The sequence below is a fragment of the Poecilia formosa genome, unplaced genomic scaffold (assembly GCF_000485575.1).
Source record: "Poecilia formosa unplaced genomic scaffold, Poecilia_formosa-5.1.2 Scaffold186, whole genome shotgun sequence".
In the NCBI taxonomy this organism is placed as follows: domain Eukaryota; kingdom Metazoa; phylum Chordata; class Actinopteri; order Cyprinodontiformes; family Poeciliidae; genus Poecilia; species Poecilia formosa.
Genome location: NW_006800125.1, coordinates 913,265 through 938,376, shown reverse-complemented (window position 1 = coordinate 938,376; position 25,112 = coordinate 913,265). Strand labels below are relative to the sequence as shown.

At 37.2% G+C, this 25,112-nt stretch overlaps 4 protein-coding genes across 9 annotated transcripts in view; all 4 read left to right on the top strand.

Moving 5' to 3' along the window:
- Positions 1 to 394: 394 nt before the first annotated feature.
- On the top strand, positions 395 to 4,102 carry LOC103147646 (prefoldin subunit 5-like). The gene is made up of 6 exons (XM_007566093.2): positions 395 to 511; positions 1,932 to 2,034; positions 2,220 to 2,248; positions 2,733 to 2,804; positions 3,171 to 3,276; positions 3,621 to 4,102. Exons 1-6 carry the CDS (start codon positions 449 to 451, stop codon positions 3,668 to 3,670), a joined length of 423 nt encoding a protein of 140 aa, XP_007566155.1. The 5' UTR covers positions 395 to 448; the 3' UTR covers positions 3,671 to 4,102.
- Positions 4,103 to 4,806: 704 nt separating this feature from the next.
- Positions 4,807 to 7,053, top strand: pfdn5 (prefoldin 5). Its single transcript, XM_007566092.2, has 6 exons — positions 4,807 to 4,949; positions 5,140 to 5,242; positions 5,468 to 5,499; positions 6,364 to 6,438; positions 6,519 to 6,624; positions 6,776 to 7,053. The coding sequence occupies exons 1-6, from the start codon at positions 4,884 to 4,886 to the stop codon at positions 6,859 to 6,861; spliced, it is 468 nt and encodes a 155-aa protein (XP_007566154.1). The 5' UTR covers positions 4,807 to 4,883; the 3' UTR covers positions 6,862 to 7,053.
- Positions 7,054 to 9,417: 2,364 nt separating this feature from the next.
- larp4ab (La ribonucleoprotein 4Ab) lies at positions 9,418 to 22,372 on the top strand. 3 transcript variants are annotated; one of them, XM_007566090.2, is made up of 15 exons: positions 9,418 to 9,919; positions 11,921 to 12,059; positions 12,331 to 12,559; positions 13,004 to 13,140; positions 14,475 to 14,578; positions 14,843 to 14,953; positions 15,276 to 15,329; positions 16,882 to 17,094; positions 17,223 to 17,320; positions 17,905 to 18,129; positions 18,402 to 18,453; positions 18,582 to 18,743; positions 18,849 to 18,982; positions 19,069 to 19,234; positions 19,363 to 22,372. In XM_007566090.2, exons 1-15 carry the CDS (start codon positions 9,917 to 9,919, stop codon positions 19,726 to 19,728), a joined length of 2,193 nt encoding a protein of 730 aa, XP_007566152.1. In that variant the 5' UTR covers positions 9,418 to 9,916; the 3' UTR covers positions 19,729 to 22,372. The 3 variants fall into 3 exon arrangements, with proteins under 3 accessions (XP_007566152.1, XP_007566153.2, XP_007566151.1); XM_007566091.2 differs by having other exon boundaries at positions 9,419 to 9,919; positions 19,366 to 22,372; XM_007566089.2 differs by lacking the exon at positions 9,418 to 9,919 and having other exon boundaries at positions 11,915 to 12,059.
- Positions 22,373 to 22,693: 321 nt separating this feature from the next.
- Positions 22,694 to 25,112, top strand: part of atf7b (activating transcription factor 7b) — a 13,708-nt gene continuing 11,289 nt past the window's right edge. Inside the window, exons 1-2 of one of the 4 annotated variants that reach the window (XM_016678668.1) lie at positions 22,694 to 22,817; positions 24,850 to 24,910. In XM_016678668.1, coding sequence (XP_016534154.1) covers positions 24,863 to 24,910 — 48 coding nt within the window. In that variant the 5' untranslated portion in view covers positions 22,694 to 22,817; positions 24,850 to 24,862. The remainder of the gene's footprint in view (positions 22,818 to 24,849; positions 24,911 to 25,112) is intronic. The other 3 variants (XM_016678667.1, XM_016678669.1, XM_007566085.2) reach the window with 3 other exon arrangements.

The window sequence follows — 25,112 nt, the reverse complement described above, 5'->3', positions numbered from 1 at the left end:
TTTTTGAATAAATGAGATGACACATCCAGTCTGTTTTGGACGTGTTTTTTTTTTTTTTTTTTTTTTACAGATGCAGTGGTTTACTGTAGACCTATTGTATTCATCCTTTTGAATGGAGATGCAAGTCTTAAAGTATTTTTTTAAATCATCACTTGGTTTGATGTTTTATTTTTGCTAAGAATGAAAAGGAGTTAAAACAGCTCGGCTATTAATGTTGGCTTGTAAAAGATGCAATAATAAGTAGTGGAAATAAAGTATTTGATGTAGTGCTTGTCATAAGTTTTTTTTATCTTCCTGTTTAATCCCCTTTTTAGGGGCCCCGGCAAGTAAGAATGACTGGAGCTTGCGTGACAGTTCTAGTGTAGATCCTGGTTCGTCCACATGGGGGCAGTGTTTAAAATCATTTTAGTTCGAAACATGAAAGTTCTTCTCTCGGCTCTTTTGCATCATGGCGGTAAATCTCCCAAGCTTCTCTCAGCCTGGCCTGGAGTGCTTTAATGAACTACAACAGGTTTTAATCTATTTGTTTTTACTATATGAGGACACTGACCTGGAATGAAACGGGACGAATCGTTTAACGCTACCATTAGCTTCATGTGTCTAACCGCCCAACTATCAGGGGAATGCTAAAGGCCAGTGGAACAAAATGACTTTGAACCAACGTTCAAAGTCATTTTTGAATGTTCGAGATTTCTTTTGGTTCTTCACATTTTTAGCTTTGGTATTTTCTGAACTTAAAATTTGCATCGTATTTGTAGCGTCTTCTACCTATGTTAAAAAGTAGCGGCAAAAGCAAATGAAGTGGGTTAGCAGAGCCCGTCAACGCCGTCACTATTCACGCTTTTTGAAGATACTTGAATGATATGAGCGACAATATCTAATCTCCCTTTGGAAAGGATTTTTGAATTGAAATTTAAAAAAAATACCAAATGTCCACACTCGTTTACCAAAACATACAGCTGTGTTGAGTCTTAATGGCTTTTATAAACGAACTGCTTTTATTTTAAAGTCCTTATATCAGCTTTTTTGTCCTTGCATATCAAATAATTGAAAATACTGCGCAAGAATGATGGGCCTTTGATAAAGTCCACGTTGATATTATTTGCATCCCAGCCCCTTCACTTAGCATTTCTGCTCCATAGCAACATGTCACAACTAATGTTTTTCTATTAATCTGTCAATCCTCTTGGTAAATTATTAACCATTTAGAAAGTGTTTATACTAAAACTAGTAATAGATTTGCTTGATGTTGAGGAGAAGCTGATATATGTACACCATTTATACTGGGAAATTGCTCGAATTTGGCTTTTTGCATATTTTTCTAGTTGAGAATAAACAAAAAGTTTTTGTTTTTTTTTTAGCCTGAAGTTTCATATCAAATATAGATGTGGTGTGTGTACAATGTTGGAAACCTTTCCCGTACATATATTTTGGGAGACCTTTTTGATCTTGTAATTGGAAGGTTGCAGGTTCAAGTCCACCTTCCTCCTGTTGCATGTCAATCTGCTCCTGGGCAAGGCACTTATAAATATGTTTGTGAATATGGCTCTAATGTGAAGCAGTATGACTGGAAAAGCACTATGCGAGTTCAGACATTTTACTGTTAGCACTTCTGATTATTTATACTATAATAATCCAGTGTCAGATCTCTTACTGCTCTCCCTTTATTTGTGAACCTGTTCCTCTACTGTTTGAACACTTAAAATGGGGGTAATACATATTATTGGCTTATATTTGGTAGCTAATTAGTACCAAAACAAGTATTAAATTTCACTGTTTTCCATCTGGCAATGAGAATGAGCTCATTTTGGGTAAATAGATGAATCCACCATCAAAGTGCTTTTTATGTTAAATGTTTTGGAATCATTCTCGTTTGCTGTTTGTTTTGCACTGACGCCTGCTCCTCTTATTCCTGTTGATGTTTCTTTCAGGAAGCCGAGTTCCTGGTGTGTTTAGTCAGACAGCTGAAAGACTCCCAGACCCGGTACGCTCACTCACTGGAGAGCGTAGAGATCATGAACAGAAACAGAAATGGTGTGTGGAAGATCGAAAAAAGTTTTTTTTGTTGTTGTCATAGTCCAGCTTGATCCTTATTTATTCAATACTACGAGGTTTGAATGGTTGGATTATTATTTTATGTCTAGTGTTTATCAGAGATGAAGTATCAAAGTGTGTGTGTGTGTGTAGTCATCCTTTCATTTCTATCCCATCACAAACAGGAGAATTCCTTGTGCCCCTCACTAGCTATGTATCCTTTGAGTCTTTGGTGTTTTCATCAAAATAAATGTTTGAATCTGTCCATCCAGCAGCCGTTGTTACTTTTAGTGTTGGTTTATTGACATCTCATGGTGAAGTCAGTGGCCTCTACCTTTGGATTTTAATACTATAAAGAGCATATTTTACTAATTATGGTTTACATATTGTGAAAACCCAAAAGTTCAGCGTCTTAGAAAATAAGGTCAATTTAGAAAAAAAAAAAGAATGAAGCAGAAAGAGTCAACTTTTTCACAGTATGATCTTTAGAGATGTCGCTGTAGTACACCAGCATGATTGGATTTGCTTACAAAGCCCACCGCCTCATCATCAGTGAGTGTACACATTAGTTTAAACACCAGCGGACTTTGCAAGACGAACTTACCACTCAACTAAATATGATCCCGGGTGATTTCTTTGTGGTGGCATATAAATCAAAAGCAGCGATTTCAGATCCGTGACCTGAACTGTTGATGTAGATGTATGTTCCCGGAGCTTTAAACGCGGACCACGTCCTGGTGAACATCGGGGCCGGATTTCATGTGGAAAAGGTAACGCGTGCTTGCTTTTGAAAACTTATGTGTAGAACTAATAAGTTCAAGTTGTGTCTGATGAGAAATGAGATATTGTGTTTTTATCACATCTTGTAAGCCAGTGCTGTAGTTTAGTAGGGGTTTTTTTTCTTTCTTTTGTTTTTATCATCTTTGTTTGAATGTCGGGATCTGTTGTGTCTGTTTAATAAGAAAGTGAGATTAATAAATTGACAAAGTTCAAAAACTGAATGATCTGCAAAATGTGAAAAATCCACAGATGAACTGAATCGATTCAGTGAAAATAAAACATTGTAAATAAAGTTTAAGTCCAGGTGAAGGTGTATTCTCAGTACGTAAAGCTCGTTATGTTTTTTGCCTGTGTAGAGCATGAAGGAAGCCAAGGCCTTCTTAAAGCGGCAGATAGACCTCGTCTCAAAGCAGGTGGAAAAGGTTGAGTCAGTTGTTGAGGAGAAATGTTTAATCATCAAAGGTAAGCTGAGATTTCTCTTAAAAGAGAATCTCCTGTTTTTATTATTTCACTTACTACAGTAGTTTTCCATCAACTAGTCCATTTTTTCCTCCATGTGTCCCTTGGTTTGTCCATTTTCCATTTATCATCTTTTTCCATTAACCATCCGTTTATACATCCAGCCATTCATTTATACGTTCGCACTTTTTGTCCAGTCGTCCCCTCAGTCTGTGGGTTTTTGCAGGTAAAAACCTCATGTCCCGATAATACATTTTTATACATGCATACCCGAAAATGTACTTGAATACTGATTAGCAGCCGTCAAATATAATTATCTTTAAAAAAATAGTTTTTCTTTATTGCAGGAGGGAAGGCATCTATTCCCACAACAGGAGCTGCCGACCACAGGTCATGAATTCACCTGCCGTACGAGTGTCCAGGTGTTGCTGTGTCAACACTCACATGAGGCGTAGCTCTGCTCTGAAGTTTAATTGTTATTAGTTTTCTTAAGTTAATTGTTTTCATTCGAGTTGTTGCTGGTTTAAAAATGTAATATTTTAAAGGTTTTATTTTTGTGCCCTGTTTTTTTGGGTGAAATGGCTCGGATGTGCGGTATGTTGGGTTTTCTTCAAAATGTTTCACCTGTATGTTAAAACCCAGGAATATATTGATTGTAATGTTAGAAAAACATGCTGTGATACATTGCTATAGGGAAATAACCATTTTATTGTTAAATGTTACTAAAAACAAACTAATTTCTTTCATTTATGTAACATTAAAACAAAGGCAGGATTGTTGGTAAAGTTTCTGTCTTATATGGATATTAAATGCAATCTTTTAAACATCACTTAGACTATGTTTGTTTGTTTTTTACTAAAATGCCTTGTGATGGAGTTTTTTAAAATTATTATTTAAGATAATTTATTTTGTATTAGTATTTTTTTATTGAATAGTAAAGAAAATGCTTTTCAGAATGGATGAGCTTCAATCAACTCCTGCACACAATTATTAAATCCCCTCTTGGAAAACATAAATGAGAGTAACGGGGTAACAGATTAATTCTTTCCAGATTGGAGATTTTAAATTTATTTGGCCTAAAGCGTTGATAGATGCCATTTTGACCACAGGGGGGCAGTGTTTTAGATCAATCTCGCTCCATTTCTCAGTCGGAAGCACAATTAATGGGATATTTCTTAACAGTCAGCCGGTGCATGGCTTGGGTAGAAGCGATGACGAAGTGGCGGAGGAGTTTGCATCTTCAAAACGAGGGCAATGTATTTAGCTAACGAGGGAAAACCAAGGGATCTGTGCTTATTACGTTATTAAGGACGTTCGTAATAAGGATGACAGAGTTAGACATTATTTGTTGCTTAATACTGCGGCACAGTATGTGATTTGCGATGGTCTGCATATTTCGTGTGCATATTCGTCATTAAAGTAATGTTTCCTTTTGCTACACCAAAAAAGAAAATCTCTGATTCCCACTGTTTATCTGGACGAAGCATGTTGGGCATCTGATTCCCCATTTAAAATTGTGAATAAACTCCGCCAACCCGGCGCAACTCTCTGGTCTCCGGCTGACAAATGGTGCGCACCCAGTGCAGCTCGTTGCTCATCACGCTTCCAATATGGCGGTGAATCTCACAGACCTCTCCCTTCCTCAGTTGGAAGGATTAAAAGGCCAACTGGACCAGGTATTGTTTCTTTTTACAGTATTTAAGATACTAGTTTATCTGCCATGTGTGACTATATAACAGTATTTCCCCCAATTAAAAGGAAAATGGCTCCAACGCTACTGCTGTCGATTCTTATACAGCTGCAGCGTGTTAATATCAATGCTTCCCTTTATTGTGCTCATTTTTAATTGCTGATGTTTTATTTCAGGAGGTTGAGTTCTTGACGTCTTCCATAAGTCAGCTGAAAATTGCCCAGAACAAGTTTGTTGAAGCAAAAGACAGCTTAACTGTCCTAAACTCAAACAATAAAGGTACGTAAACTACATTTCTGCTTAAATAGAATGTAGGAAAATTAAACTAAATGGTATTTATAGATTATACTTTATTCTTATTCAGTTATTTTAAAACATGTCTGAATAAATATGTTAACATTACCAATCTAATTCCCAGGATTACAGTTTTCGTTCTTCAGCTATTTTTGATTCATAATTGATGAAATTATCTGGTAACTATGCTTTCTTTGTTTTCTTGAACAGGAAAAGAGTTGCTTGTGCCTCTCACCAGTTCTGTATCCTTTTCATCATTCTACACCATCAATCGATCAGAATACTGCAATAAGACTAATAGGAATCAAAGACATGCTGCCACTGGCAGCTTATTAGCCGTTTATCTATAGGTCTATATAGTTTCATACTAAACTCAAGCCTCGGTTAACATCGTGGATTTATTTTTTCAATCTTAATTAAAACTGCATCACTCAAGGAAACGGCTTTTACACCCATTGATGCGTCTAAGCTAAATATTGCATCTATAGATGTCTATGAAAAGTGACGGTAAACATATTTCTTTATGGTGCAATAAACACTTATCAGATATAACATTATGACTCCATGGTTAATGGTGTGTTGGGCCACAGTGGGTGTGCTGCAGTATCTGGCACTAAGATATTAGCATCAGATTATGTTAAGGCCTGCAAGATGCGAGGTGGGGACAAAAATGAATCAGTCTTGTTTGTCAAACACAGCCCACTGATGCTAGATTGGATTGAGGTCTGGGAGCAAAGCTACACCTCAACCTCTTGCTAAGGTCTTTAAATTATTTCTGTAAAATGTTTTGCTTATATCAAGGTGTATTATCCTTCTATTGCACTGCATCCTGGAGTACTGTCGCTATCAAAGACTTTACATTTACAATTTAACATTTGTTCCTTATTAGATTTGTTAACTTTATTTAGTTGCCTACTTTATTTATGTGAACTTACTAACTTTGAGGACAAATTGCTCGGTTTCCATTTACAACATCCTACCCACTAACATGTGCCAAGGTGGACATGATTTGTGTGTTGACCTCACCCAATAATGGTCATATTATGGCTGGTCAATGTGTATTGAAAGATGTGTACTGTTGGAGTGCCTTAGCTGTTTCTACCCAGATGTACGTTCCTGGAACGTTAAATGATGTGGAACATGTCTTAGTGGATGTGGGAACTGGATATTATGTTGAAAAGGTAACATATTTGTTTTTGAATGTATACTACTGTCAACTATGTCAGAATAAATGGTACTTGATCATATTTTGTCTTTCTAGAATGTGGAGGAGTCAAAGACATTCTTCAAGCGTAAAATAGACTTCCTCACAAAGCAGATAGAGAAAATTCAGCCTGCTCTTCAAGAGAAACACGCTATGAAACAAGGTAATATGAGGATAAATCAAGAGCTCTGAGCATTTTCATAGCTAGTGAACCAAAAAAGTAGTTATTCAGTTAGTTATCTGATTTAACATAGAGGCAAATACTTATCCCGCATAATGGCAGATTGGTAAAAATAACTTTTTCTGTTTTTCAGCGGTCATTGAAGTAATGAATTTGAAGATCCAGCAATTACAACAAAGCCAACAGGCATCACAGATGGTTGGAAACGCAAAGGCCTGATGGGAACAACTGTTTGAGCTATTCAGGATTTTCTAAGTTTGCCTTCACAAGATGATGCAAAATGCACAAATTATGTTTGAAGTGTAGGTTGGCGGGTACATGGGAGACTCCCTGTGTACTTGCAAAAATTTAAATAAAATTTGGTGTTAACTTTAGTCATTAAAGCTAGTTAAGTCTGGGTTAAAAAAAAAATCTTGTCTCATTATTTGTCGCTAGATCTGTCGATCATAAATATTTTCATCCTAGTAGGTAAGGCATGAGACTTTTCTTGATAATTTCTCCATTCCACTTGGCATATGTTGCAAAACCCTGCATTTTGTGAAAAGGTGTACTAGTTTATCTAGTTTTGGTGACTCATCGTTAGACTTGAAGGACAAAACTGCAGTGTAATAATTCTAGCTGGGATTCTGTATAGTTTTGTTGATGGCAAAGATGTTTAATTTAAGGAAAAGTAGATTAACCTTTAAGGCCAACTTTAACTTGGCTTTAAAATTCCCCTAACATAACGTGATTGAGGGCTTCTAAAGGGGCTTTAAAGGCAGAGCAATTGGGAATTAAATTTCTGCAATATGATATCATGCCCAAACAGGGCATAAATTATTTCTTAGTGGTGGGCTTGGGGATATTTTGAACAGCAGAAACATGTTGTGAGAACAAGAAACATCCCTCTGCAGTGACATGTCCTAAAAATGTAACGTTTTCCTGCACAACTTACAATTTTGACCAACTTTGTGGCCAAAAGCATCTAAATGTTTCAATAAATAAACTTGTATTTTGTGCACCAAGCAGGGAATTTGCTACAGATGAGGATGTCATCAACATACTGAAACAGTGCAATGACATCAAACAAAAAGCAGCTTTTTAGTGCAGCTTTATAGACTGTAGGACTTTCATAAAAGCCCCGATAGTCTGGTAAATGTACAGACAGCCTCGGAACTCAAAAGTAAACCAAAACCTACTTTTGGGATGGACAGGGACAGAGAAAAATAAGCATAGTTACCAACTGCTGACGCCAAATAATGTTTTTTCTCTCGCTAACACAGACATCGCACACAGAATGTCATGTACATTACTACTTTTGGTGTTTTTTCAGTTACACAGGAAACAGGACTACATGTAAGCTGCTGCTTTTTTGTTGCATTCTCCATCTACAAAGTGTGTGGTGCATTACCTCCTTTGATGACGTTTTTTTAATGATGGCATCACATCACTAGGGTCTCCCAAGGACCTGCTGAATTTCCATGAGAATTGTAAGGCTGATGAGTCTTCAGCGCAGAGTGACCTTTTCCTGGGAGGCAATAAATGAAGTTCTTCATCCCAGGTCTCACAACTTTATAACAATGTTCTTTCTTTGTCTCGTACTTATGTGGAGGAACAGGAGGTTGTAGTTCTTCAATTTTAATTTGGGCTCCCATAAATCATTAAGAACAAACATGCACCTTAGCAAGAGCATAAAATGAAGCAAACTAAGTTTAGAAAGTTTGTGATTTTTAACTGGAAAACTAAATTGTACATAAAGTACATAGCATGTAGCACTCAGTTAAATGCATTTGGTTTCTGTGCAATTTTTGAAGTTGCAAGCATAATGTTATATCAAATGTTAGCCATCCAGTTTGGTCTAGAAAACAGCTTTATTCAGTAAAATACCATCATTAATCCTCCAAAACGATTTGTTATGGGGCAAATAAAAACAGCTTTACTGCATTCCAATAAGTTTATACCCTCATTCACTTCCTTATGTCTTAATATGTTGGATGACTGAATAGAAAAATGAAATATTGACTACCTTTGAGGTTTTCCATTGACCTGCAAAGTAAAAACAGGACTCTGGAGATGAGTTCTTTGCTCATTAATACAATGCAATAACACATTTCTCTGCATATATATATATTTTTTTTTCAAAAACTGGTTCAGTAACAGAAGTACATAATTGTAAATATACAAACAAAAATACCAACTCATCAGTTTACATATCACCATGTTTTAAACATGGTTTAAATTTTTAGGTTTGATGTTGCCCAAAATGTTCAAACTTTGTCCAAGCTTAGTTATTTTTTCTACTTGAAATGTGTAAAAATTAGCAAACATAGAAATGGTACTTGTTGCAGTCATTGATATGCTTTATGAGAAGGCTTAGTCAAAAAAGGTCACTTAAAAAAGTTTGGTGGATGGAAAAAATATGTTTCACAAAGGTGCACAAACGTTAATTAGGGGAATTTAAGACAAGAGACTTTATAAATTGTTCCTAAGAATAATGTGAGAGACAAGAGGAAACAATGCAGGTGAGCTGAAGGTCTTTATTAAAGCATCCAAGCTAAAAAAAACTCACCAAGTATTCAGTGTAAATATTGTACAGTAAATGGATACAGTGGTCAGTAGCCTTGTAAATCTGTTTTATCTATTTTTCCCCATTTGATAAAAACAGTTTCTGTGAAACTTAGATTTTTGTCGATTCATTAAGTTTACTAAATAGAAACCGGGGGTCGACTTTTAAATGTGCCAGCTGCTTTATCACCGGCTAAAAATGCAAACTTTCACAAGATGAAGTTAGTTGTTACGTGTTTCTCATGGTTACATCAACCCTCTTCTGCAGCGGCCTCGCCGGGGAGGTCACAGCAGTTGCGTTGTTGTACTGGAGGTCGGAGCGGGCGGGGTGCAGCCTGTTGTTGGGTCGGACCGAGGCAGGCAGGCAGTCTGAAGAAGCAGCTGTCACATGCTGCAGTAACCGCGGCGTCGCTGACAGTCAGAAATGAGCAATTGAGCCAGAATTACCTTATCTACTGGTACAAGTGGGTATTTTATCGCAAATTTATCGAAAGAGCGCTGTCGAGCTAGTCACTGGTTAAAGTTACGGTGCGGGAGGCAAACTGTTGAAACAGGAGCACGCGCCCGAGGAGTGTGCTGGAGACGGCAGTTACAACCGACAAAGAAGAGGACTCTGCTACTTAAAAGCAGCAGATATTTCGCAGTTTAAATCATTTACAGGATAGGAACGGGGTCAGATAAGTGAAGTCTACCGGCGCTGACCAGGGTAGAAGACGAAGATTACGATAACATGGTAAGTACGCGGCCTGGAGGCTTTCACCTCGGCTAATGATTGCCAACCTGTTTCAGTTTTTCCTGTTCTCTGGTCTACACAGTTCGTGCTATCTGAAGGTCGTTCACACAGCTGTACTGTTTTTATAATTGGCGTTCTTAAAAAATGGGAGTCCGAATCAAGAAAACGACTTTTTACCTTTCGACGACGTTTATATCAACCTGTCAAACAAATTAGCTTAGAATAGCAAAGTAAAGTCAGGCCGGTTCCAGCTGGTCTGCTAGTAGTAAACATAAGCTAGTTAGCTTAACGCCGGTGACGCTGATGTCACAAAGTTAACATATGGTAACACCAAGGAACTACTACAAACCAAATACAGTGGTTTTAAAAAAACGTTCTAGTGTTTACCCAACTAGTTTCCATATTTTAGTGTGAAAGAAAGTTTTATTGAGCAATTTCTCGCCTTTGCACGTGTAGTAACTTCTGCACGTGATTTTGGGTTAAACGTTAGCTGCTGCTCCCAGTTGTAGCTGCATGTATGCCGAAGGTCGACGAGGACGTAATCTGAAAAGCCGTTTTTGTGGTTGTACACGTTAATTATCGATTAGCAACAACATGTGTGTCTAGAATGAGCAGAGAAATTGGCGTTCAGCGTATGGTTATGTTTTAAAAGTAACAGGAGCACGACGGCGCCACGTGCTCCTCCCGAAACTCAAAGACCTCATATGTTAAAAAAAAAGAAGTAAACCTTCAGATTTGAAACCCGAGCTAGCATACAATTTTATTTCACTTGTAAGATTTCAAAATATGTTCGTAACCAATCCATCTTCATGTTTGTGTTTGGCTTTTTTGGGGGGGATTGGGTGACAGGTTGCACAGCGTTGTGAAAGGCAAGCTTGAAATTCAGAGGCGGATCAACTCGGAGTATTGATCCATGTGACCACAGAGGGGCGGGGAAGAGTGAAGCTGACCAATAAAAGCTCAGGGTTGTGTGTCTGTGTGTAAAGCTGGATTTGCGGGTCCAGTTACTTCATTCACTGGATTGGATGTGGTATATTTAGCGAATGTGTGATGAAACAGCAGGATTTTATAATCCAAGGTTGCTCAACTCCCAACAGCGTATTTTAAATAAGTTCAAGGAGGTGTAACAGAGAGAAAAGTTTTCTTTACAAACAAAATGCATTCACAATCTAATCATTTGTCCTTAACTTTTATATTTAAGTATAGTGCTATTATCCATCCAAAGTTGTTTGACTTCTTTGATTTTGCTTTAATTTTAAGCAAGTTGAAAAATCTCTCTTCCTAATAATTTGTGCAAATCTGAGATTATTGGAGTGATAGGCAAATATGGAGTTAAATGGATTACTGTATTTTGTAATATTGTTTTAATGGGGGGGGAAAGTTGAAAGCTTCATCAATTTTGGGGGTAAATACATCTGTGACTGCATACAACGAGAGCAACACGTGCCATATTTATGTGGGGGGTACAGTCAATACATCTGACCCTGGGCTGTTTACTGCATGTGTCCTTCTTTTTCTGCCCATCTTCCTGTCTAGCTACTGAGTTCAGACCTGCAGTCCCACAAACTTTAAACAAAAAACAAATAAATAATACATCATGTTTTTCTGTCAAGCTGTTTCTGTGGTTTAAAGTTTTTATTGAGATGCCAAAGAAGGTGGAGTAATTTTTCTCGGTTTGTATAGTAGTTCAGTTGTACCCTTTCCCCATCTGTTGCTGCATACTGCCAGTCAGCTGTCTGAATGAAGCTACTATATTCTCCCTTACTTTAAGTAAAACCTTTTTCAGCTATTGTGTGTCCAGTCGGGAAAAACTGGCAGTTTACCAGCCAACTATAAACTCTGTTGGAGCAAATAATGTAACTAAACAGCTAGTATCAGTTTATTTTACCAGTATTGGTCTATGAAGAGTAGAATGGCAAAAATGTATAATCTGCACAAAAAACATTTGAAAACTCCGACTAAATAATTTTTTTCCATGCTACTTTGATATCTATTATGCAGGTTACCACCAAGGGAACAAGTCTTAACCCCAATGCCAAAGTGTGGCAAGAGATCCCAGCCCAACAAAATGACATCCCAGAAGTATCGGAGGATTCTTCTTGGCTCCACACCAACTCTTCCCCCCCTGAGATGACTGATGGTATGGGTCTTGTTTGGTATAATTTTCTCTGATAAGGCAGCGTGAGCCACTTATTTGTCTCTTTAGAGAGTATGAGACTGAGAAATGGCTTTATCAGGTGAAGACACAATATTTGCTGATAATTATGAGTAAACAGCTTATTAAGAAATGTTAACTCTTGGCCTTAGGTGTCTGCGGTGAATTCAAATTGTGACTCCTTTGGTGGATTATTTTGGTCTGAAAACATAGCAGTCATTTCCCAATCTTTCTGCCGTTTTCCTTCCTGTCGTAGGTTTCTCAGACGTTCTTTCTTTGGAGAGTAAAGGATACGCTGTTGACTTCCTGAGTAGCCCTGATGAGTACTCCACAACTGAGGATGTGGAGCATACAGACCTGGGATATTTGGTCTTTGATGCACAGGGCGACTCTGCCATAGACACTGAACTGTCTAAGGAAGAAGTAGTGACTGAAGAGAGCTTACGAGAGTCATTAAAGAAAAGACTGGAGTTCTGCTTTTCTAGGTAAATCCTGCTTGTTGCATCACTATAGGCTTTTGCATGCATGTGTAAATAGTTTAAACAACAGGGAAACTAACCCTATTTAGTGTGTTGTAAAGTATATTCATCAAAGGATTTAGTCATAAAAGAAGTAATTGTTGTATGTCTTACTATTGTTCAATTCAACCATTCCTTGGTGAAACATTTACCATTTCTACATTTTAGCATTGTTTTGTTGTTAATAATATGGTAGAGCACCCAAGAATTGTACTCAAGAGTAGCAATACTTCATGACAGTATTGCTTAAGTATTCAGTAAGGTTGAGCAAAACTACTCTTAAAAGTATATATATATATATTTTATTATTATTATTATTATTATTATTTTCAAATAACAGTTATTATCCACTTCTGATAGAAACATTAGTCTGTATGATACAAACACAATGTAAATGTTCTATTCTTTCAGGGAGAACCTCTCTAAGGATCTGTACCTGATATCCCAGATGGACAGTGATCAGTTTATTCCTATCTGGACTGTTGCCTGCATGGAGGACATCAAAGCGCTCACCACTGACATGGATCTAATCCTAGAAGTATTGAGAGGTACCAGTGCTACTCTTCTCCATGTAATAAATATAAACTCTTGCTAGTTAAGATATTGTTAATTTAAAAATGTAAAGGTTTATTGGTGTTAACCAAGTGGAAAATCTCACTAAGAGCAGCACAAGCTGAAAATCTTCAACCATCTAACAGCCAAATTCATGCAGAAATTGAGGAAGGAAGTAGAATGATGTCAACAAACTTTTACTTTTATTACTTCACTAAGTATCTGTACTCTGCATGGTATTTAAATGGCATATGAGCCGGTGCATGGCACAGGAACGTGTAGGCATATTTTGTGTATATTCATAAAACAAGACGGGTTGTTTGGAAGTTTGAGATTGCATAATTGACCTCTGGAATATACCAACCTACCTAAAACTGGATATTGCAATGTCACTGTGATTTGATATATTTTGTAGTTCTAGCGAAGATGTAGACTTAAGTTGCAGAAAACATTATGTTCAACTTGATGTGATTTCCAGGCTGTTGCTTTATCTTTTTTTTCTTTCTTGTCCTGCATATTGATGACATAGGCTATTAATGAGTATGGTAAACTTTGATCGCTGTTAGAGATGGCCAGTATTTTATGCTAACCTTTAGCCGACAGGCGTTTTCTCTCCACTTAAAGATAAAACGTTTTCCTTTGGCTTTCATTATCAGTACCACTCTGGTCATGCGTCATTGAATGAAAGTGGTGTGGACTCATGTGACAGTAGTTTGGCAAGAAACCTGACTGGTTTGTAACCAGATTAAAGGAACCAGGGGATTGGTGTTTAACAGTTGGCTTTAATATCAGTTTATTCAAGATGAAATCTTTAAACTGAGAAAGAGAAGTTGTGCATCCTATAAAGAAGCTGCGAATCTTGACTTAAATTACACAAATTGGTTATGTCACAATACATGGCATAATTACTGTGGCTTCAGTTAGGCAAAGTCTGTTAACGGACAACAGGATCCGTTGTTGGGTTACCCAACTCCACTACAGCAGTGTTGTCTATAAATAATTTTAAAAATTAGTAGAAAATGTGTTAATGTTTTGTAGCTGAACAAACTTTAGTATATTTATTCCTAACAGATTTGATATGTCAAATAGCAAATGTTGTTTTTGCTTTAATAAACATATTTTGTTATTTCCACTTCTGTGGAAAGTCCCAGAAAGTAACAGACTTTGTCACAAAAAAAGCGGCAAAAAAAGGTAAAGAAAATCTGTGTTGGCAACACAGGGAGATCAGTTTACATAGTTTCACTAATGTGAAACTTTTATTTAGATGTTGTTCAATCTAGCATGTTCTTATTAATATAAAGTTCATGTTAGAATGTGTTTTTCTTTACAGCATCTCCTTTAGTGCAAGTTGATGAAGCTGGTGAAAAAGTTCGACCTAACCACAGCCGCTGCATCATTATTTTAAGAGAAGTGCCAGAGACTACACCAGTTGAGGTAAAGATTACATAATACTGCATACTAAGCAGTTTTCTGGATTGTGCAAATAAACTGTTAAACTTGCAAAATGTTGCCATAAGATTTTACTTGCTTACAACTTGTTTAAAAAGTATTTGCAAGCTATAAATATGGAAAATGGCAAATCTGGGTTTGTTTAGTCTTTGTTGTGTCTTAAAGTTACCCATTGTTCTGTGGGTTAAGTAGTGTTCTCTGTTTGGGATAGAAAATAAATTAATTTTTTTGTTTTTTTTCTTTTCTTAGGAAGTAGAGGATCTATTCAAGAGTGAAAATTGTCCAAAGGTGTTGGGTGTTGAGTTTGCTCACAATAGCAACTGGTATATAACATTTCAGTCAGACATGGATGCCCTGCAGGTATGCGACGCGTTCCCATTAATAATCATTTACCTAATTTCTTAGGTTTGATATTTGTCCTATTTCTGTTTTTCTTCTGGAATAAATGCTTCATCTGTTTTTCAGCATTCTAACTGGTTACTATTAAAAACACTAGGAGCTTGTAGAAAACTATTAGTAAACATGTTAATACTTACTAATGACTTAAATTTTGAAAATCTTGCAACGTTACAAGATTGGTTTAGGAGACATAAGTCACTGAACCAATAAGAAAAGAAAACTGAATTTGCTGTTTAGTAAAAATATGTTCCCTCTTTTTTCTCTCTCTTTTTTTCTTGATCAGGCATACAAATACCTACGAGAGGAAGTGAAAATGTTCCAGGGGAAACCCATTATGGTAAATGGCATGAAATAATTTACATTGCCAAGTTTAAAACCCAACTTTCTTTTTTAGATGTCGTGAAAAAAATTGTATATGTAGCTCTGGATGGTTAATCCTGTTCAGCATTAGATGGGCTGTCACATGAATGTCCTCAGGGCAAGGCTTGTGTGATTTAGCCTCAGGTTTACCTTGGGATGTATTTGGATAGAAACCAGATAAAGTGAGCTGCATTTTTGCCAGTATTGGTCAAAAGTGAAAAAGAAAAGTTGATAAAACTTTCCAGATTTATAGTTTTAACATCATAATGTGAATCTTGAGCATTTTATAGAATTTTGTTTCCTCCCTTGCTTACTCCCTCCCATCCACAATGAATCAGATTAAATCTATAAAGTTCATGAGGTGTGCATACTCTACAATGCCTTGGAAAGCTGCTTGTTTTAAAACGTTTCATAGATGTCACAATACAACCACACTCTTCAGTATATTTTATCGGGATTACATAAGATATGCCTACACAATAAGCAACCTATTTCGTAAATTGAGTTCATCTGTGTCTATTTAAATGTGGGCGTAAATCCAGCTGTTTTGAAAGGGCCTTGGATCATCATGAAAACCAAGGAACACAGCAAAAAAGAAGTCTGGGATACAGTTATGGAGATATATAAATCAAGGTTAAATTATAAAACAATATTCCAAACTGTGACAGAATCTGACAGAATGCTGTTCAATCTAAAAATAGAAAAAGTATTGCACAATTGGGTGGCAAGTTGGGTAAGGAGAGCATTAGTGGGAGAAGCAGCCAACAGGTCAGTGGCAACTCTGAAGCTGCTGAGATGCACAGCTCATCTTGTAGTAGCTGTTGACAGGATAATTATTACCTGTGCTTTCCAAAATGTCAACCTTTTTATAGAAAGGTAGCAATAAGAAAGCTAGAAGAGTTTTTGTATGCAGCTTTCCACGAGACATGTGGAGACGAGGCAAACATGAGGGAGAACATGTTCGGTTTAGATTAGACCAAAATAGATTTTTGTCCTGCACACTAAAAGGGACCTGCAGTAACAGCAGCCACAGGTGGAGCTACAAGGCATTGAATTGATGGAGCTGAATAAAACAGGGATGCCACAGTTTTAAGGATTTTGTTTTTTGGAGGAAAAAAAGAATTATGTCCTGTCACTTGCATAAAAAATACATATAATCTTTGGTTATAATATGGAAAAGTCCAAGGTATATGAATCCTCCTTCAAGGCCTCTGTTTGCCCCTGTGATGATCAGTATCGCGCTTGGAAGGACCCATATTCACTGTCTATCCAGGAGGACCTTTCATTTTCTCTACATAAATCTTAATCTTTGCTTTTCTCCCATCCTCTCTCATCCTCTTCTCTTTGTCCCCTTACCCTTCTCCTCCTTCTCTCCCCCTTGTTAGTGCAGTGTTTTATGGCCTCATGACCGTGAGATTATGAGATCTGAGGGGAATAACAACAATAAAGCAACAGCACTAATTGTCACAAATAATTATCAAATGTTGTTCTTGTGTATTGGAAAGCTTAACCAGTTGTCTTCTCTGTAGGCTCGCATTAAAGCCATAAATACATTCTTTGGAAAAAATGGCTTCCACGGCATGGACTCAGGAGTGTATCAGCAGCTTGCCCAGCCTCAGGCCCAGTATGTATCTCCGGTGTACATGCAGCAGGTGTACAACCCTCAGCAGGAGTTTCCCATTTATCCTGTGGTGTCTCCCACCTGGAACCCTTCCATCGTGCCACACTTTGAAACACCACTGGTGAGAACTATTATCTAATTCTTATTTAAAGTCAAACAATCTCTGAACCAGTTAATGTGATTGTTTTCTTTATGTGCTTTATGTAGAGGAGTTTTTTATTTATTTTATTTTTGATGTCGTTGTTGCAGGCTCCCTTCCCCAGTGCAGGATTCATGAATGGTTACAGCAATCCAGGGAACTACAAACCAAACTCCAGCAGCGGCCACCGTCCTGCTGGCAGGAACAGGTACCTGCAAATTATGATAGAGATCGCTCATGTTTGGTCTTGAATAACTTTTGTCATCAAATAGAGACATTAATTATTTTGACAGCTTGTTTGTTCTTTAAGCTTCAAGCTTCATCACTTTATGTTTGAGCTGGATGATGGCAGGTTTAAGCAACAAACAGATCTGTATCAATCTTTAAATAGCTGTGTGCAATCTTCTTAATGCCTAGAGCAAACAATAAAGCCTTGGAAGGTAATTTAACAAACATTGTGTTAGAAAAAGATAGGCTTTGAAGTCAATTTTGTAAAAAAAATAAATAAAATATGTTAGACCATTTTTCCTTTTCCATTGCTATTTAGTGTTTATCTCCAAACAGTTTGGTTATTATGGTCGTGTTGAATGTGATTATTCTCTAAGAAGGCAGTCATGTGTGTAGATTCCTTTAAAATTATATCCCTTTATTATTTTGCTCATAAGTGCTTTGCAACATACCTGTATACTTTAATATACATTTGCTTAATATTTTTCCTTGACCTTTTTGAATCATATTTGTAGCATTTTTCTTTTTACTTTTACAAACAAAACATTGTTTTCTGTACCCTAGAAACCACATAAAAGGTCACCCTCGACCAGGCGATGCTGTTTCTTCTAACTTGGCTCTAGGAACCATGGTGGATGGCATCTCTGGCCCTGTGAGTCCACAGGACATCCAGGCACTAAGGACTCTGTCCGGCATTAAACCACAGCCAGCCTCTTCCTTCCACTTTAAAGACTCTTCTTCACTGTCCTCCATATCCAATGGAGATCAAAGCCGCTCTGTGCGAGACAGGTTAGCTGAGCTCTTTAATATTCGAACAAACGTGTAAATGTCAGCCTTTCCAACAAAAATGTGACATTGTTCAGTGCAGTTGTTTTGATATATTGTCCACGACTTAATTGTTTTTTTTTTTACCTTTAACTTTAAAAAGAAAGGAAAAAAAGATATATAGGAGTGACTTTCACTATTGGTTTTACTTAAAAAAACAAGTTGTTGCACATTATGTTGATGTATTGTTTTTTTCTGTTTTTTTTTTTTCACTTCTAATCTAAATTTTAAAATAGGAGAAATGGCCACAGAGGCATGAGGAGGAAAAGAGAAGATGAACATTCTATGGTGAACATTTCTTCTTCTGTTTTTCTCCAAAGTTTCTATGTTGAAAATTATCTCAATGCATTGAACTTACTGAAATCTTTGTTCATGGATGGTTTTTTGTTTTTTTCACTTTCCCATAAATGAAACAGAAACCTGTCCCTTTGATGGAGGTCAAGGCAGTCCCTCCTAACTTTGATCTGGCAGCTTCAAGTTTTCCTCCTTTGCCAGGATCTGTGGTTCCTGTTCAGGGGGAAACCGTGACAGAGGTGCGCCTCTCTGATGTTGTTCGTGGCCTGAGGCTCACAAGCAAGGTGACTATCCCTCTTCATAACATTTACACGTTGAAGAAGGATCGCTGGATTTCATTGCATTATTGTACTTTGTTTTATTAATCTATTAATTAAAATGTATTTCAGGCAGGAAACCAGGAGAACAGCTTGAGCCAAAACTCAAAAGACTCTGAAAGAACTGCAAGCAAACAGGAATCTACCTCCCTGCCTGCTAAACCCACTGTTGTTGAGGCACAACCAGCAACTACTCCAGCACCAAGGTAATTATGTGGTTTAAAAAGAATAATTAACATGTTTATAGCCTATTTAAAATAACAACTCATCCACTTTTTTATTGCATCTTTAGTGCTTGTCCAACAGTAACAAAAGGAGATAAAACCGAACCAGCTGCTGCACAGAGAAACCTGCCTCCATCCACTGAACGTGACTCTAAAACCACTCCAGAACACGATTCCAGCACGAGAAGCAAAAATGTTTCTGCTGAACAATCTTCAACATCAGAGCAAGAGCTGGTAGGCCTGATCTCCAAATGTGCCAGTCATATTCTCTCACATCTGTTTCAGTTGAGTTTTATTTGCTTGATTTGAGTTTGTTTTTAGCTTTTTTTAAATAAATACTTTTAATTTCTCAATGTTCTAAGCAGGAGCCAAGAAAGCTTAGCTATGCAGAGGTGTGCCAGAGGCCAGCCAGAGACCCACCGCTAGCAGAGACGCCGTCCCTTCCTGCCACTTCACCCGACCACCCTCTGAAGGAGCTCAAGGTCAACACCGTCAAGGACTCTCAGCTGAACTCTAAAAAGAGTCCCGAGAGAGTTGGAGATAAACCTCCTCGGCAGCCTTCACGTCCATTCAGAGGTGCAGCTGGTCACGGCAGAGCGAAAGGTTCAGGGATGAAGATCCGGGAGCATCAGAGAGGCCTGAACGCTGGAAAGCGGTTTTCCCCTCAGCGGGGTCCCAAACGCAGCGGCAAAGAACAGAACATACCCCCGCTTCAGCAGAATAACTGAAGCTTGAACCTTACGGACCTTATTTAAAATGTGTAAATGTGTAAATACAGATGAATATATTTCTTTTGACAGATTTTGTCAAAGAATCATGAGGTCTAAAATTATTCAGAGACTTTAAGTCAATATTCCTTAAAGGAAGATGTGTATTTCAACAGAATTCAAGGCTGGGTGCTATATTAAACCCTTTAAAGGTTAATTGTAGAATTATTTTTAACTTTGATATTTAATACAGCAGTACTTCACTTATATGTAGATGAGCAACGTATTGTCAGCAGAAATCCTTTGTCATACTTTACTGTGTTTGTCGTCTGATCTGGCAAGTTGTGCATCTTATTGCAGGAAACTTTTTTTTTTTGCAGTCTGGCACATTAATACATTAATTTTGAGACAAAAGTTCAGAATTTCCTCTGTGGAAACATTGTCTTAAGGACTATAAAAGGCATTAAATAGAATAATGAAACGAAACAGAGCACTGATCTTGAAAAACCTTAATGTCAGAAAACTTTAAAGTTTGACTTTGGTTTCATTTCACCATCAGTGATCCTGAATATCATGGATTACAACTTTTTAACATAATAACCAAAGGTTATGGAAGCCTCCATAGATGGAGTGTACATGAGGAAATGTGTTGGGTCTTCTTTTAGTTTTGTATTTTTGCTTTTTAAGCTGCATTTTATCACAATAATATAGTTGGTAAATATTGGAAAAGAAGGCCCATCTTATTTTTCTGTTGATCTTTTAAGTGTTTTGTAAATGTAGAACATCTGATTATGTTATGGTACTGGCCGAGTCCTGAGCAGATGCATAGTGAAGTTGTTACCAATTAAAACTTGAGGGTAACAATAATGTTGACATTATGATTTTAAGTTGTGCTGGTGTTGAATTTGGAAAATTACTTCGTTTAAGTTTTGGGGGATTTTTTATCATTTTTTCTTTGGTGCTGTAAATATTAGTTCAGTGTTAACATTTGGAAAAGGGTCTCTGCTAGAGCTGATTTAGTGCTTGAATAATTATGAAGCATTTATTTTTCACTTGCATTTTGTACAAAAGCCAGACAAAGTGTCAGAATATAAAGAAAAATATGAAACTTTACCACTTGTTAGTAGAGGCAAATTATCCACTTTCATTTCTGACTAGGTAATATTGTTGAATGTACTTTTGTTTGTATCATTTATATTCTTTGACAATACTTTACTATTTTGACATTTCATTTTTAAATTTAAATGGTTAGTGGTAAGCAACCTTGGCCAAAAATGTAGCAAAAAAAACATTTTGTAAAACCTTTACTGTTTTCTCTCCTTGGTTGATCTATAAATGTTACAATTCATTCCCCCCCCCCTCCTCCAAATGTATTCTTTGGTTTCTAATTTCAATCTTATTTAAGAAAAATGTTTATCAGGTAGCCGTTTTCCTCCATTTCCTTAGTTCATGAATGTTTATGTTTCTGAAAACAAAGATCTATATGTTTAGAAGTTGATTTTGTACTTGGAGGATGACCATGAGTTGTTTGCCAAAACAAAAGCAAAAGCTGTGATATGATTACTCAGTACTTGTAGAGGAAAAACTCATGTATTGTATCAGATTCTCTAACTTTGGGTTGAGCTTTACCTGGGGTTGTTGCATACATATATAGTAATGGTATAAAAAATGAATAGTTTGGTAAATACATGTTTTTAGAACAGCTTTATATATATATATATATATATATATATAAAATCAAGGGTTCATAATTGTTGTTTTTGCACTTTTGTGTTTATCAAAGGGACCTTAAGGATAAGTAGGTTTTTCAACCCCTTTTTTCCTCTACTTAACTTTTAAACTAGCTTTTTCTTTTTTTACCATTTGGTGTCTGAACTGTTAATAGTTTGCATTTGTATGATGAGATGAAAAGGCTGTGAATGCTATGGGGTCTGCAACTACTGGTTTGTGTTTCTTTTTTTGTTTTTTTAAAACCCTACCTGTTTTTTAGTCTTTCATGATATAGTAGAGATTTGTGTTCAGGGTTGTCATTGCTGTTGAATCTGTTATGTCTAAGCAGTTTTTTTATTGCTTGATTCAATATTTTAATTGTGTTCACTATTTACAGTAAATGAGTTGACTCGTCTCAACATTGAACATACCTGTGGAGGTGGTCAATGAAATGTATGTCAAATGAACTTGAGTTTTGTAATGCTTAAAAAGATGTGGGGTGGAAGGTTGAATGCTGTTTTTGTGCTATTTTGTTCTGATCGAATTGTTTAAAAGGAGGACAAAAGGGCCAAGATGTAAAAAATTTAATTTTTAATTGTGAAAGCATGTTTTCTCAAACCTTGTGCCTTTGCTAGTTCTGTTTCAGCAGAAAGAACACTTCACAAATAGCAAGATTTCCTGGTTCATTCTCAAATAATATTAAATAATGTATTTATCAGGGGCTCTTGTTTTCATTCCAGCTCATGTCTTTCTTCATTTGAGACATTCAGGTCAGTTATCAAACTCAAAATTTAAACTTGTTCATTATGTCAATTCTGTCAAATTTGTTAATTGTACTTCAAACATTAAAGTCTTCTTGTCTAAAAACAAAGGGGGGAGGGATTCGTTTATCAATTATACACTGGTTTCTCAATAAAATATTGTGTAAAAATGAAATACTTCCGGTAAGATTTTATGATTTGTTGTGTGTATGTATATTGAATGGGGTTGTATTAAAATCTTGGAAGTCTTCGCTTTTTACAAATCTCGAGAAACATACCATAATATTCTGCCAAATAAACTTCCGGAAATAACTTTAAGAAATTATGTAACCGCTGAAGTCACGTTTGTCTTCACCACAGACATTTAGATTTTGTTGGTGCTCAACATTGACACGGCATTCATAAGCGGTTCATCCAATAATAATTTACAAAACTGCACAGTCTGAAGATTTAAAAACACTGTTTTAGATTTATGCATAGAAATTACACGTTCTCGACCGAGCAACCCTGTTACGTAACATCGAGCTCGAGCTGTCGCGAGATTTGGCTAATGCAAGTGTCAGAGTGTCAACAACGGACAGGCAGCAGCAGCGCTGTCCGGAGCAGGGAGGGGGAGTGAAGAGGCACTTTAAACGTCCGGTGAGTTTGGACGGATTTCACATCATGTAACATTACATCTCGCATTAAGCGGAGCTCACTGTTGGTGTTTATGAAGCATTTTATATTCTTACTCAGACAGGAGAGTTTATAACCACTGCTATCGTTAGCATTAGCTTGCTAACGTGTAGTGTAAATTCTCCAAGTTAGCTAATGGAGCTTCGCCTAGCAGTTAGCTTGAACACAGCTAGCTTATGTGTGAGTGTGAAAATATGTATGTTTTTACAAGTATTTGGCTTGAATTATCTCTGGTTCTAGGACGCTAATTTACATGTTCGCTCTAATGTCGCGTTTAGTTTGAATAAAAAAATGTGGTGAGGACAGGACACATTGCGGAACATCTCTGAGAAAGTCAAAGCAAGCAAACATTATGCTTTGTATAGCTCAATCTGTCTGCTGTCCGATACCCGAAGAAATACAGTAAAATCGGGGCTGACCGGTTCGATGGCAATACAGAAATGGTTGCGTGGTAGCTTGCATTGGCTGTGCTGCCTCATCGTTGAACGTTTTGTCCCAGATCATCCTCCAGAGTCCAGAGCAAAACCCTTCAAACAGGCCGATAGTGCTCGGCCTATCTGTCCCTCCTTTCTAACCAGTTGTTAAGGTGACGGGTTCAAGCGATTTCTGTCACAGGTGAGCTCAGGGGATTTCCCGTGATATCACAAGTTTTCCTTCTCAACAGGTGCAAGGTTCGTTTCCTTAATTTAACCAGATTTGACCTATTGATCTAGACAATAGGAGCACAGTTCAAATTTACTACTAACAGAGTGAATCACATTAACTCATGTATTAACCAGGTATAACATTATTACAGTGTTAAACAGCCTTGATCCTTCAAAGCATTGGACTCTACTAGACCCCTGAATGTGTGCTATGGATATTTGGCACTAGAGTCTTTGCTGCAGAGTCACAGTGGATCAGACTAGAACGTCCAGAGATGGTCAATTGGATTAAGATCTGGGGAATTGGAGGCCTAGACTACACCTCAAACCACCCCAGAATCCACTTGTGCTTTGTGACAGGGTGAATTATTCTGCTGAAAGAGGAAACGGCCATCATAAAATGTTATTTTCAGTGACAGTGTAAATATGGGCTTCAGCAATACCCTGGTAGGTTGTACGCGTTAAAGTAACATCCACATGGATGGTGGCCCAGAATATTTAAAGTTTGTATTGCTTTTTAGTGCTTACCCATGTGTTACCTGCTTAAGTGATGCAAATGAACCCAGTTGAAACCTCCTTCTTCCATTGCTTCAAAGTCTGGTTTAGACCCACAGTAGGCCATTGTTAGTTCTTTCAGCTGTCGGGGGTCACCATGTGCACTCTGACCACTCTGCACCTATTCAAACCTACTGCATTTGAAGTAAACTGGGATTCCCTGCATATTAGACACCTTTTCCTATCAGTTAAGCTACAGTAGCTCCTCTGGTGGATTAGACCACTGAACAAGCCCAAGTTCGCTCCCTGCCTTCATCGACGATCACCAGATCCTCTGACACTGACAAGTCATTACAATTTGGCCCTTTTTAAACTTACTCAAATCCTTATGCTTGACAATCTTTTCTGCTTCTAACACATTCAGTTCAAAAACGATATGTTCACTTACTGCTGCGTATACCCCACCCACTAGCAATTTCCACAGTGAAGAAACATGAGGTGTTATTTGCTTCACCTTATCAGTGCTGCCCGTCTGGAGACATTTTCACCTTGTTGGGCTGTACGCAAGAGTTTTTGCCCATTTTTCAAATGCATTCGGAGCTACTAGAAATTCAGATTTTTCTTTTAAAATAGTCAACATGCCTCTTAAAACGTAAGCTATCATCAATTTAAATCCTGAAAGTTTGAAAGTAGCTCTATTTTCTTAACCGTTCCTCATTAAAATATCCAGACCTTTCTTACCCTAAAGTAAGCAAAAGACTGCATAGATGAAAAGAAAAGGACTTGGGGTAATGGTTTACTCTGAGTGGTCCTAAAAAGCCATATTGTTTCTTGCTGTTTCTTGCTGTCCCTTGCAGAACGTTGTTTGAGATGGGGGATGATCGACCCTTTGTCTGCACAGCCCCTGGATGTGGGCAGGTAAAACTTCTCCAACTCGCCATCTTCTTAAAAAAAAATCCTTTCCTTGCATTCTAACTTTTAGCTGCAGAAATAACTTTAGTTTCTTCCATTTCAGGAGCAAAGATTTATAGGCCTTTGACTAGAATGGCTCTGTGTAAATACACCCTATTGTACGCCTACACCCGTTTGATTTTGCCTCGTCCTTCTTCTATTTCATACC